Source organism: Tupaia chinensis, unplaced genomic scaffold (assembly GCF_000334495.1).
Source record: "Tupaia chinensis unplaced genomic scaffold, TupChi_1.0 Scaffold150166_1, whole genome shotgun sequence".
Taxonomy (NCBI): domain Eukaryota; kingdom Metazoa; phylum Chordata; class Mammalia; order Scandentia; family Tupaiidae; genus Tupaia; species Tupaia belangeri.
In genome coordinates, this window is record NW_006210004.1 from 643057 (window position 1) to 658080 (window position 15024).

A 15024-nucleotide genomic window follows, 5' to 3' on the forward strand; every position below is an offset into this window, starting at 1 on the left:
TTCAGATGCAGAAGACAGAATCTCTGCCCTAGAAAAACTCTCCGAGAAGACTGAGAAAATAGCCAGAAAAGAGAGAGAGAGAGAGAGAGAGAGAGAGAATAATATGTGGGAAATACTAGACACCATTAAATGTCCAAACATCTGAATAATCAGCATCCCAGAAGGTAAAAGACTAACGGTATTGATAATCTATTCCATGAAATCCTAGAAGAAAACTTTCCAAGCCTAGCGAGGCATTCAAAGATCCAGACCCAAGAAATACGAAGGACCCCACATAGAATCAACCCAAGAAGATCTTCTTCAAAAGAAATTATAGACAGATTGACCAAAGCCAATACTACAATTGGCAAGAGAGAAATGTCAAGTTACCTACAAAGGATATCCCATCAGGCTAACACCAGACTCTCATCAGAAACAATGCGAGCAAGGAAAGAATGGAAAAATATATTCAAAGTGTTAAGGGAAAAACAATTTCAACCAAGAATACTATAACCAACAAAATTATCCTTCATATGGGAAGAAAAGACCAAGAACATTCTCAGGTAAACAAAACCTGAAAGAATTTACTAACACCAGACCAGCTCATCAAGAAGTTCTGAAGGGATTGTTATACCAGGAAAACTAACTATAGACACACAGAAATAAGACTTCTAAAACAACTAAGAAAATGGCCAACTTAATGGTAGGGACAAGTCCGGTATTGAATGTTATCTTCTAGAATTTAAATGGAAAAATAGGTCCAAAACAGAAGATAAATAGGATCACAACAGAAGATAAAGTATATGAGGCTGAACTGGAGAAATAGAATTTTATGACTTTTGACTAAAACATTATTGATTTTCTTCTATGCTTTGTTTTCCGGATTTAAGGATTTTTGTCTTTTCTTGAGCTGTGGATAGGTTCATGTACCTACTATTTGAACAGAATCCTAACCTGTTTCCTGGCTTTAAGTCTTGAGCAAATTTCTCTTAACATGTTTTGATTTTATTAAAGCTAAAACTGCTTTTCTTTAAATTAAAAAATATATTAAAAAATACCTATTTAATGACCACAGTAAGCTATATCACCTCAGCTAGGTGCTACTTTATAGTATATTCATTCTACTTATTGAGTTTCATGCCTAAAGTCAGGAATGTGTTCACAGATATGTATATATCAGTTGAACTTGCTATTGAAAGTATTTAGATTAATTAAGATCTTTTGTGACTCAATAAAATGTGGCGGTGGGGAAGGAATGGAAAGCAACTGTAGATACCAGAGAGTGTGGGAGGGGGGGGGGGAATGGCAAAAGGGGAGATGGGAGGAGGGTGGGAAATGGCAAAAGGTGAGAAATAGGGTATCAAAAAAAAAAAAAAGAAAAGAAAAGAAAAAATATACAAGAAACAAATGTAAAATTATTTGTTGAAGATAACATGTATGATTAAGCCACCATACAGTGTATTCTGGATAGGGAATTGCATTTTGTATGGTGTGATGATGTTCAGTGAATGAATGTAAAATAAATAAATTAAAAATAAATAAATAAGAGAGTGACATAAATTGGCAGCATAACAGACATAAAAGAAAAAGTTAACCAAAGATATTTGAAAGTAACCATGATAACTCAATGACATTCTGAGTATTAAGCCACAAAAGAAAATCACTACATCTAAGGTTACTCATCTACATGCTCCCATATAAAAGGACCAACTCCAGTTATAAAGCATTTCAGAAGCCACATGAAATTCACTCAGATTTGGAAAACAAGTCTGAACCAACTTTGTCACCTTAACTATTATAAAAAGATGAGCAATACACTAGCATATCGTAGTACACTACAAATATATCGTAAGTACTATTCAAAGTACAAGCCAGTAGTCCAGAATTAACCAGTATACTGTCAATAAAGAAATTGAGTGTTTATGATGTGTTTTTGAAGCAATCTAACCAAAGCAATTTTGGTTGTTGAATCTAGTAATAAAAAATTGGCCTTTTTTTTTTTCATTTCATTGTGCTGCAATTTATTTTTATTATATTTTATAAAACACTAGTCAACAGACTGGCAATGAAAGGATATTCCCATAAATAGTCAGAAAAATGGCACTGCAAGTTACATGTAAACTTTAGCATTTTACAAAAAAGTAATTAAGAACTGGTAAAAAAAATTTGAGAATGTGAAGTAAAAATCTATTAATAGTATATTATGTTTAACAAGTTTGGCTTTATCTTCTTCTCTTTTTGCTTCACGCAGGATATAATTATCTACTTAATATAGCTTTAAAATCTTTTCTCTAGGGAAAACACTAAAATACTAAGTAGCAGATTTCAGAGGTGTACAAAATTGTATTTTTGAATTAACAGACAACAAATTCTGTTAAAGAAAAACTAAGAAAAAACTCACTATGTCAAATTGTACAATCATTTTTAAATAAAATAAACTTACCCATTTTTACAAAGGATTTAAATCGTGTTGATAATCTGTCCACAAAGGCACTTAAAATTTCCAATCCCATTAATGATACCTACGGATAAAAAGACGTTTTTATTAATATAAATTACTGGTACATACTATGATTAATCAATATATAATTTTTGACATATAAAAAGTATTATATAAGGTTTAAAAGAATACACTGATGGGGCAAGCAGGTGGCGTGGTGGTTAAAGGGTGCCGGACTCCCACAGGGCTGACTATGGTTTCAGTCCCTGACCTGGTGGCTTGCATTATCACTTTCCCTCTCCCTCTTGCTCTTGCTCTCACTCTGTTCTTCTCTGATCAAATTAAATAAAGTTAAATAAAATAATTCCTTAAAAAAAAGGACAATGAAGACCAGCCCCTGAACCAGTCATTAAACTGGGATACCCTATTCTCAAGTGGTTGAACAATAATAACAATAATACTAATTTGTAAACATGCAGTAAGGTAGTGTTTAAGCACATTTGCAAAATGTTAATAACTAGTAAATTACATGTAAATTACACAAAGGCTACCGAATTCACTGACTATATTTATAATATTCCTATAACTTTGAAACGTCTCCTAAATGAAATAGTTAAAAAGAGTTTTTAACTAAAGAAATATTTCAGCTTCTGTACAGGATGTAGACACTAGAAGAAAACACCACATCTACTGTAACAAGAAAAAAATCTATAACATCCTAACTATTTTTGAATCCAAAAGAAAGCTGAGGTTATAGAATAACAAACTAGCCCAGGACATGGGACATAAGCATAGGTCACAGGTGACAGGATAGGAGGAAATGAAGCTGTAATACAAATGGGTAAGACAAATTTAGCTATACTTAAAATTGTTACTAGCTAGGTATGGACTACCATGAAAATACAGATACAAGGAGAGTGTGTACCCACTTGCAGTCTCTAGTTCACACCCGCTTGTAAAATTTTCTCCACACACCTCCCCTAGACACTCAGTAATTGAGACTAAGAGATGGGCTAGAGAATGGGAAAAGTATCTCTTGGAAATATAGGTTTGGAGGAAAGAAACAGCTGCTTCTATAGGAAAGGCAGGCAGCTTGCCTTGTTAAGTACCCTTACCCTGTAAGAAATAGTTTGAAACTACGGAAGCTAGGATATTAAAGTTGCCCCAGAGCATAGGTAAAATTCACCATTGTTAACAACCCACCTCCCGCCCCCACAAAAAATACAGATAGATAGACAAACAGATAGATGATAGAAGCCTTCTACCTTAGAAGAATTAGCTGAATGCTATCCTGGGTCTAGATAATGAAAGGCTCCCAGTAAGGGAGGGACACACTGTTGAATCATTCTTCACCCTAAGACTAAGGAGCAAAAAAGCATCCTAAGACCAAAAGCAAGACCAGGAAAACAGAATGCCCCACTCTCCAAAACCAGGTCTGCAAGCACAAAATGAGAAACAGTAGTCTACCATTGGGGAAGGGGTAAGAACATCAAGGAAAAACCCTCTATAAACCACAGGAAAATATTGAGTTGTCAGGAAAGTCAGGATGCATTTTTGCATAAGGGGGAAAAAAATCGAAAAGTATGTCATGACTTTCCCATCGACCTAATACAAAAAGCCTAAAATGCAAGGGTTAGCAGAAACAGTGAGGAAATCTCTCCCTCAAACTAATCAAGTGCTAGAGGACTCTGATGCAACTATGAACTAAAGGTAACTCAATTACTGACCAGCTTGATTTTACAGCTCCTCACTATAAGCTTTAGACAAAAAGAAGGAGGCCATTTCCAAGTATAAATCCTATTTAACTTAGTCTTAAAGTCTGAAATGCACTCAAACTTTCAATTAAAAATTATGATTTTCTATATGATAGACCTAAAAAAAGGGGGAAAAAATTCCACATCTAAGGGAAAGCAAGTGCTAGAACAAATTACATAGATAATCCAGAAGTTGGAGCCATAAGTTGGAGAATTGAAAATAATCGTAATTAATATATTAAAGGCTTGAGTTACAAGAGTAGACAATATGCATAAATAAATGAAGAATTTCAACAGAGATATAAAAACCATTAAGACAGAGTTCAATTCAAATGATAAGAACTATAAAATCAGAAAGCATGTTAAAAAGACTAAGAACGCTTTTGAGAAGTTCATCAACCCACTTGACACAGAGAAGAATCAGTAAAGAGGTAACCAACTGAAATACAAATACAAAGGGAGAGAAGGAGAAAGACGGAGAAAGCACTCAAAAGCAATGGAAGAATATTGAATTGCCTATCATGCCCTAAAACTCCAGTAGAGAGAATAGGGAAGAAGAAATATTTGGAAAGAAAATTTCCAAAAATTTGGTTAAAATAATGAAAGACATCAAACTACATCCCTAAGTCTCAGAGAACCCTTAAAAGGAAAAATACAATAAAAATACACAAAGATAAGACTAGCCCTGTAGCCCAGAGGTTAAATGCAACACACAGGTTATACACAGTACATCAGCAACTGGATCCCACATAGCTGATCACAGTTCAAATACCAGCCCCTGGCTTGAAAAACACGCCAGGGGCATGTGCATGCATGCTCCAAACCCTGACAGGATGAAGAAACAGAGGAAAAATAATTGTGGCATGACCATGCTCCATTAAAGAGTTCTCTCTCTTTCTTTCACATAAGCATGCACATACTCTTGGCAACTAAAGAAGAAAAAACAAACACCAAGACGTATCATATTCAGACCATTAAAACCAAAAGAAAAAAAAATTAATGCCAGTGAAAGGAAAAAAAATAAATGTGTAAGTGCAACAGATTTCTTGTGAAAAAGCTGGTCTTCAAAAGTTCATAAAAAATGTATATCGTAGGAAAAAAGTATGCCAAAATTCCAAAAAAGAATTTTGCACCAAAATAAACTTGAGCTTTAAATCCCATTTTCCATAAACTTTTTGAAATAACTCATATATGAGTCAAGAGACAATAACTGTTACCTTCACTGAAAAAAAAAAAACAAAAACTCAGATTCTATACCTAACAAAAATATCTTCAAAGAAAAGAGAAATACTTTTTCGAAAAGCTATGTATATACTATTTGATTCCTACTATAAAAGAATCTGAAAATAGCAAAAAACTTTGGAGACGGTAAAAGGATCAGTGGTAGCCATGGGGCTATAGAGAGCAGGGTAACAGTTAAAGTGTATGGAGTTCTTTCAGAGGTGATAGAAATGTTCTAAAATTGGGACCAGCAGTTAGCGTAATGGCTATGTGGCTAGACTCCCATGTAGTTGACCGTGACTGGCGCCCCGGATCCAGTGGCTTAAACTCACGCCAGGCGCGTGTAAGTGTGTGCCCAAGATCCCAAGAGGAGAATGGAGAAGGGACTGTGGCATGGCCATCCTCCCTGGAGGGTGACTTCTCGCTTTCTGTCTCTCTGTCTCTCTCTTTCTGGCAAGTGCACGCACCCTATAGCAAAAAAACTCTCCAAAAAAAAAAAAAAAGAAAGAAAGAAAAAAGATTCTTAAATTGTGGTAAAGGCCTAGTAGGTGGTGCTGTGGTGATACAATGGGAGCCGCATGGAAAAGGTCCTTGGTTTGAAACCACAGTTTTCCTAAGCACACTGGCTACACCTGAAGTATGCCTCTAACTGGGCTGACTCACGGGGTTGGGGGCGGGGGGTCCTAGATGATGGCATAAAGACCCTGTAGCAGGTGGTCTCTCTCTCTCTCTCTCATGGAAGAGATACATAAATAAAATAAAATAAAATAGACTGTGGTGAAGGTTGACTGTATCTGTGGATATATCAAAATTGATGAATTCTTGAATTGATAAATGTTTCAAATGAGTAAATTGTATAGAATGCTAATTATGTCAATAAAACTTAAAATATATTCTCCTTGGGACCAGCAGTAAGCATAATGGCTATGTCGCTGGACTCCCACATAGTCGACCACGGTTCGAGTCCCAGACCTGGTGGCTTAAACTCAGGCCGGGCGCGTGTGCGTGCGTGCCCAAGATCCCAAGAAGAGAATGGAGGAGAAGGGATTGTGGCGTGGCCATCCCCCCTGGGGGGTGATTTCTCGCTTTCTGTCCCTCTGTCTCTCTGTCTGGTGAGCGCACGCGCCCTACAGCAAAAACCTCTCCAAAAAAAAAAAAAAAAAAAGAGAAAAAGAAAACATATTCTCCTAAAAACTTACTTAGGACTCTCTCTAAGTTATACTAGCAAAATTATGAGAAGACATATGCAAAAAAAAAATCACTGCAATAGAATGGAAACTATCCAAATGATCAACAATATGGAATAGATTCAATAAATTATGGTTTATCCACACTATAGGGGACTATGACACTTTAAAAAATAAAAAAGATTATACTAATTCTGGTATACAATGATCTCCACAATATATTATTACATGAAAAAGGCAAGTTGGGGAGAGTTATATATATCCAAAAAGGAGAATAAAATATAGAAATATTTTAAAAACAAAAAAAATGAAAGGGCTGGGAGGTGGTGTGGTGGTTAAGGGCACCGGACTCCCATATGGCTGACTGTGGTTCAAGTGTAAGATCTGGAGGCTTGCTTTCTCACTTTCTCTCTCCCGCTCTCTCTCTCTCTCTGTCCCTCTCTGGTCTAATTAAAATAAGTGGACAAATTGAGTTAAATTTTTAAAAATTATTTATTTGAGAAAGCAGAAAGATAATAGAAGTTTAATCGGTGGGAACAGGATATACAGAGGGCCAGCAGGTGGCATGGAGGTTAAGGGAGCTGAAGTCCTTATGGCCAACTGAGCAGTCTGAGTCCCAGAGGATTGAAAGACATGCCAGGTGGATGTGCGTGCATACCCAAACCCCAAGAGGAGAATGAAGAAAGGCTTGTGGTGTATCTGCCCCCCCTCAGGGGGTGATTTTTCACTTTCTTCCTCCTCTGCCCCTCCCCATCCCTAGGGATGATTTCTCATTTTCTCTCTCGCTCGCTCTCTCAGACAGGCACACAAGTCTTACAGTAAACTTAAAAAAAAAAAAAAAGAAACTAGACTTTGAATATGCTTTCTTTTAGCTATTACTTTCATTGAAAATGAAATAAAATAAATGAACCTATATTTATATCATTAGCAAGATCACACAAAAGACTATTCCAAGTGACTCTGAAACACAGTAATATGGGGCCAGCAGGTGGTGTTATGGTTAAAGTGCTGGATCCCATATGGCCGACTCCTTGGTTTGAATCCTGGACCTGGCAGCTTGAAAACCGTGCTGGGCACTTGTACATGCATACCCAAAATCCTGAGAGGAAAATGGAGAAGGGGTTGCAGCATGGCCATTCTCCCTTGGGGGTGATTTCTCACTTTTCCTGTCTATCTTTTCTCTGGCAAGAGGACACATCATACAGCAAAAAGCTAAAGGTGTGTTTATACTATATAATAGTCTATTAAGTGTGCAATAACATTCTATCTAAAAAAGAACTACATACCTTAATTTAAAAATATGTTTTTGGGCCAGTCCATGGCCTTAACCATGGTGGTTAAGGCAGCTGGATTCTACATGGTTTAAGTCCCAGTCTCAGAGATTTGAGAAACATGCTAGGTGCATGTATGTGCATGTCCAAAATCCCAAAGGAAGAAGAAATGAAGACAGGACTTGCAGCATGGCCATGCCATGTGGGAGGGTTTTTCTCTCTTCCCCTTTCACTCTGTCTCTCTCTCTGGCAAGCATTTGCATCCTCTGGCAAAATTTTTTTAAATGATTTAATTTTTTAATTTATTCATTCATTTATTTTAATTTGACTAGAGATAGACAAACAGAAAGAGAGAGAGAAGGTGAGAAAGCAAGCTACCAGGTCCAGGACTCGAACTGTGGTTGACCATGTGGGAGTATCCAGAGCCTTACCACCATGCCACTTGCTGGTGCCCTCTGGCAATTTTTTTTTTTTTTTTTGGAGAGGTTTTTTCGCTATAGGGCACGTGTGCTCGCCAGACAGACAGAGAGAGACAGAGAGACAGAAAGTGAGAAATCATCCCCCAGGGGGGATGGTCACGCCGCAATCCCTTCTCCTCCATTCTCCTCTCAGGATCTTGGGCAAGCACGCACACGCGCCTGGCGTGAGTTTTAAACCACCGGGTCCGGGACTCAAACCGCAGTTGACTACGTGGGAGTCCAGCGACATAGCCATTACACTAACTGCTGGTTCCCGCAAATTTTTTTTTTAAAGTTATATTATTGTTAGGGCTGACTCCATGGCTTTATGGTTAAGACTGCCAGATTCCACTTGGCCAACCCTATGGTTCAAGTTCTGGAGCCAGTGGCTTGGGATACATGCCAGGTGCATGTGCATGTGTACCCAAAATTCTGGAAGGAGAGAGAGACAGAGAAGACAGAGAAGACGACTACGGTGTGACCTTTGCCATGGAGGTACTTTATCTTCTCCCCCACACCCCCCGCTGCCCTGTGGCAAGAACACATGCCCTCCAGAAGAAAAAAAATTTGAACCTGAACATTTGATTCCAAGGCATTACAGTTTTTCTAACTGATGATATTCAGGTTATGTTGTTAATATTTAAGAGTGCTTTATCTTTGAGACTCTAACTAGAAAGAACTAAGCATGAAGCAATATGTCATCTGGGATTTGTAACGAAGTAATAGGGGGAAGATTGGTCTTGAGCTGACAAAGGTGTGGGCTGAATTTACTATCTCTCTTTATATATGTTCCAAATTCTCCACAATAAAGTTTTTTCTTTTCTTTTTTAAATTACAGTAAGCATGACTGCTAATGGGGAAATGTTATGACATACCCTTGAAACCCAGGAACAACACAATGATGCCCATTCTCTGTTTTTAAAAACATTTATTTATTTGTCTATTTTATTTGTTGTTATTTTCTCACAGATCTGAGACTTGAACTGTGGTCAGCCATAAGGGAATTCAGCCCCTTACCCACCATGCCATCTGCTGGTCTCTATTCATTCTCATTCTAAGGGGCCTATTCAATACACTAAAACCAAACAAAGCTAAAAGACTTAAAAGAAATAATGCTGGGTCATCAGAAAAGTCACGAGGCAATTTTGCACAGAAAAACATGTCATGAATTTTTAGACGACCCAATATATAAAACTTTTAAAAATCCACAACATGCAGGAAAAAATGTTTTTAATTATACAATAATAAGCAAGCTGATCATGAAAATATACAAAATGTCTTTTTATTTCTAGATGCCAGACAACAAACAGCATTTATAATACTTTCAAACACTGTAAATTACCTAGAATAAAATCTAGTAAAATGTGCTTAATATCTATTTGCTGAAAAATAACAAAGACCTACAAACAATGTTCACTGGTAAAAAGGGGTTAATATACCATAAAGTATCAATTCTACCTTCAAAAATTATATTCAATGTAAATTCCAACAGAAATCTTAGTTTTATTTCATGGGTTCTCCTGGTGTGAGTGCAAATTGACTAACTGATGCTAAAATTTACATGAGATAATGAAGACCCAATAGTAGCCAATGCATTCCTAAAGAAGGTAGGTGAATACAAAAGAGCAAATATGGGAGCCGGCAGGTGGCATGGTGGTTAAGAGTGCTGGACTCCCACATGGCTGACCATGGTTCAAGTCCCAGACCTGGTGGCTTGCTTTCTCATTTCCTACTCTCCCTAAAACAATGTCCATCACCAGACCTCTCCCCTACATAAAACTCTACTTTATTTATAATAAATACTATAAAGCTGTTTCCACCTGCCTCCTCAACTTAACCTTTAACACCTAGTTCATCAAATCCAAGCCCTCTGGGGCCAGCTAGGTGGCAAAGTGGTTAAGGCAGCTGGATCTTACATGGCTGACTGCATGGCTATCTGGTGGCATGAAAAACACATCAGGGTGCATGTGTCCCAAATCCCAAAAAAAAAGAGAAAGGATTGCAGTGTGCTCATATAGACTCTCTCCCTCCTTCTTTCTCTCTCTCTGGCAAGTGCACGTGCCCTATAGCAAATTTAAAAAAAATAAATTTTAGGGACCAGCGGTTAGCATAATGGCTATGTCACTGGATTTCCACGTAGTTGACCACGGTTTGCGTCCTGGACTTGGTGGCTTAAAACGGGCGTGTGTGCGTGCGTGCCCAAGATCCCAAGAGGAGAATGGAGAGAAGGGATTGCGGCATGGCCATCCCCGCTGGGGGGTGATTTCTTGCTTTCTGTCTCTCTGTCTGTCTCTGTCTGTCTGGCGAGTGCATGCGCCCTATAGCGAAAACCTCTCCAAAAAATAAAATAAATAAAATAAATTTTAAAAAGGACCTCTGAATTTTCTATTTCCTCTGCTTCAATCATTCTTTACTTCCCTCTATCTCTCCAGCTTTTGCATTCAAATGCCATCTTTCTTGACCACCCAAAACAGAGTCTCATCCTTATTCTTTTGCATCACACTAATTTACAAGCATATATTGTGTTTTGTTTTGTTTTGTGAGAGATTTTTGCTATAGGGTGCGTGCAATCAATGAGAAAGTAAGAAGTCATTCCCCTCCCCCCCAGCCCTGGGAGGATGGCCATGCCACAATCCCTGCTCCTCCATTCTCCTGTCAGGATATTGGGCACACATACACATGCTCCCAGTGTGAATTTCAAGATGCCAGGTCTGGGACTCGAACAGTGGTCAGCCATGTGAGAGTCCAACACCTTAACCACAAGGCTTACCTGCTGACCCCTTATTATTTCTTAATTTGGCCAGACAAATAGAGAAAGTGAAAGCAAGCCTCCAGATCTGGGACTCAAACCGGGGTCAGCCATGTGGGAGTCGAACACCTTAACCACCACTCCACCTGTTGGCCCCTACAAACATACGTTAAGTGAAATGATCTAATTTGTATTTCCATCCACCCACTTCTTTCTGACATAACAGGAGGAATCTCACTCTCCCATTTTCTCTAAATTATTCACTCTCACAATGAGATCTTCAAAAACCAACTATTTAAAATTCCAACATTCACCTCCTGCTCAATCCCCCTTATTTCCTTTACTGGTTTTTCTCCAAATCACTTAGGTTTTATGTATTTTCCTGCTTACTCCTCTCCCCACGCTTGAACCTTTTTCACTATTGTAGCCCCAGTGCCTAGAAGAGTAAGAGCCTGAGCAAGGACAGTCGTCAATGAATATTCGAATAAGGCTGAATGAATGGGCCCTGTGTATCTGAATCACAAATGGATCCACAGCATCTTGTACAATACCCAAGACTCAGAAAGCACTGAGATTTACTGAAGCAATGGCTGTTATTAAGACACTCAAATTCTAGGGACCAGCTGGTGGCACGGTAGTTAAGGCAGCTGGATCCCACATGGCCAAGCATGTAGTTCAAGTCCCAGATCCAGCGGCATGAAAAACACATTGCACACATGTGTTTACACACCCAAAAATCCCGAGAGGAGAGAGAAACGGAGAAGGTACTGCAGTGTGACCATGTCCCAAGGAGGGTGCTTTCTGAATTTTCTTCCTCTCTCTCAAGTGAGCACACGTACCCTATAAAGTTTTCAAAATAAATAAGTGAACGAAAAGGAAAAAAACATTAAAAAAAGGCACCCAAATTCTCAAGTACTATCAAATCCACAGAGAAATCATGTATTGTTCAGAATAATAAAAAATTTAAATACAGTTCTAAGATATGTTCAAAAATTCCTATGATACACTTTTAAAATCAGATTTAAATGTTTTATTGTATGATGAGTTAAAAAAAATAATAAAAAGACAACCTGTTACAGTTTTGTAACTTAGTTTTTATATACTCAAATAACAGACTCATTAAGATGCCATCTCCCTAACATTGTCAGAAGTCTTTAACCACAGAAGTCAGTAGAAGAGAGAAAATAAATGATTTAGGAAGAGAGAATTGATGGACCAATGTCCCTGCTCCAGAGGCAGGAGGGCATGGAATCTAACACTCATGTGGTAGCCTTGGCCTAACTGAAGATAGGTTACTTCATCCACTGTAAGGAGGAAAGGAGGTAGACTACAGGAGCCTAACTACAAGGAGTGCACAGAGCAGGTGGTGGGAGCCATGACAGTTCTCCCATTGTTGACCCGTCTCGGGCTATATATATAACCTAGTGAGGAGCGGGGAGGTATTGGGTTGTGAGGTATTAGGGTGTTGGGAAAGCCATGATGCATTTTTGCACAGAAAAACACGTCATGACTTTCCCTAATAATATGTAGTAAAAATAGATGAGAAGACACCCGTAGTGGCTCATGCTTATGGTCCCAGACGCTGAGAAGGGTGAGCTGGATGCTCCTGATTGAGAGCTTGCAGTCAGCATAGATCACATAGGGAGACCTTGTCTGAAAGAGCCGGCCCGATGGCCTGTGGTTGCAACTACTTAGAAGGCTGACGAAGAGGATGGCAACACAGACACACTGTCTGAAAAAGAAAACCCACCGCACACACACACAAACACAAAAGATGAGAACATGGGTCAGACTCCTGATGGATTCTACCTTGGAAGACAAGGTGTCACAGAACCTGAGTGTGTTTCAGGAGTTGGGTAAGCTCAACTGGTATGCACTGGCAGTACATTTGAAGAGCGAAATGGCACAAAGCCAATCCCCCACAGCTGGTGTAGAAAAATGTCAACCTTCACTTAGGAAGGGGAGAGAAAACATTACCAAAGAGCTGACTTACTTTGTTTCTTTCTTTCTTTCTTTCTTTCTTTTTTTTTTTTTTTTTTTTTTTTTGAGATGTTTTTGCTATATGGTGAGTGCGTTCACCAGAAAGACAGAGAGACAAAGAGAGAAATCACCCTCCAGGGGGGATAGCCACATCACAATCCCCTCTCAGGATCTTGGGCATGCACGCACACATACCTGGCATCAATTTAAGCCACTGCGTTTGGGACTCGAACTGCAAGCACACACGCCTGGCTTGAGTTTAAGCCACTGAGTCCAGGACTCGAACTGCTGTCGACTACATGGGAGTCCAGCAACATAGCCACTACACCAACGGCTGGGCCCCTGAAGAGCTAACTTTCTACAACAGTCTATGCAGCAGGATAAAACTACCACCCTTCATGTGTATGTTTTTCTTATAAATAAATTTAGCTTATTTCTTTTAAAGAAATAAGAATAATCCCCCAAACTGTAATGGTACATGATTAAATATGAACTTTACCCAAACTTCCAAAAAATAATAATAGTATGGTAACAGAACACCAAGATGGTCAATTCTCACATTGTTTATCATCCCTGCAAAGTCTAACCACTGCAAAACTCATATAGATTTAATTATTAAATCTGCACCATAATTCTACAGTTTGCCTTTCTTCTCTATGTAGATAAAAGCTTTCAAAGTACATTCTATTCACTGGGTTATGAGAATGTTCACTAAAAAGAATCACTTCATCCACAGAATGTGTGGATCAGCATTTTAAAAGCAACACTGCCACCAGAAGACAAGAAAGAAAAGTAACTTCTAACAACCACAGGACAGGCTAATTACAAAATATTTACTTAGTAGTCCAACGTGGCTACTTTACAACTTGTCTTCTCCTGACTTTCAGAAACACTCATTTCCTTTTGGACCTCATTCTTTTCATCTCCCCCACCCCAGGATCCTGCTAAATTTGTCTTCTATCAGAAGACACGGGTATTTTACAAAAAAATCGTTTAATTATGGTTGGGAATAATCGGCAGAAAGATAATAGAGTGTGTATTTAGAATCCATTACAGACCACTTTACCCCCCACTAGATTGGCTAAAATTAATCTAGGACAAGGTTTCAAATCCGAGTCAGTCCTCAACTGACAAAATAGTAGAGGGCGTTCAACCGCTGTCGTCAATAAACGAAAAACAAATAATGTCACGGGCTCAGCATTTTTTATTATATTTAACAGCAAACTCCATCAGCCCCTCGATTAAACTCTAACGACCCTTTAGAGATAACGATCACAAGCTCCCGGGCATAACAGTTACAAGCGAAAAATAAATAGATGAAAGAGATTTAGGAGAGGATTCACTTGTCAACTCGCTTCGATTTAAAAAGCATATTCTAATGTCCTACGGCTCAGTCTGGGCAGGGCTTACACAAGTATATACAAATGATCAAAGATCTTCAAGCCCTTTATGGAATGTATGCAAATTATCAGTGATTTTTGTTTGTTTGTTTAAGTAAGTGGTCAACATTGTGTCCTAATGCCAAGTAACTCCAAAACGTGCCACGGAATCGCTGTCTTTGTCACTGTTCTCGAGCGTGGAAAAACTTGGTCGTGGTGGAAGTGAGTCTTCGGCTCGCGCACAGGCACACTCGCCAGCGTGGGCGTGCCGTGGGACCCCAATAATCAATCCCCCGTGACGGGGCCAGGCACATCCCGGGGCTCTCCGGGCGGGCCGCGCACGTCCGGGATTAAAGGGCTGACCCGGGAGGGCGTGCCCAGCCCGGCCGCGCCGCCGCCGCCGCCGCTTACCCGGTAGTTGCTCGAGCCCACCCAACCAGTGAGCGCGTCGATGGTCTTGCCCAGGCGGCCCAGGTCCTCGTCCAGGTCCGGGATGGCGCCGGGGGCGCCGAGGTAGAGCAAGAGCTCCTGGCCGACCTGCAGCCGGCCGCCCACGTCCTTCTGCTGCACCTGGGCGCTGAAGTACTCCATGCTGCGGGGCTCCAT

The 15024-nt window shown here is 39.4% G+C and overlaps 1 protein-coding gene across 1 annotated transcript in view; it reads right to left on the minus strand.

Moving 5' to 3' along the window:
- The window catches only part of CLASP2 (cytoplasmic linker associated protein 2), a 223769-nt gene extending 208745 nt beyond the window's left edge, over positions 1–15024 (minus strand). Inside the window, exons 1-2 of the mRNA XM_027769656.1 lie at positions 14830–15024; positions 2423–2501 (exon numbers count right to left, since the gene is read on the minus strand). Coding sequence (XP_027625457.1) covers positions 2423–2501; positions 14830–15024 — 274 coding nt within the window. The remainder of the gene's footprint in view (positions 1–2422; positions 2502–14829) is intronic.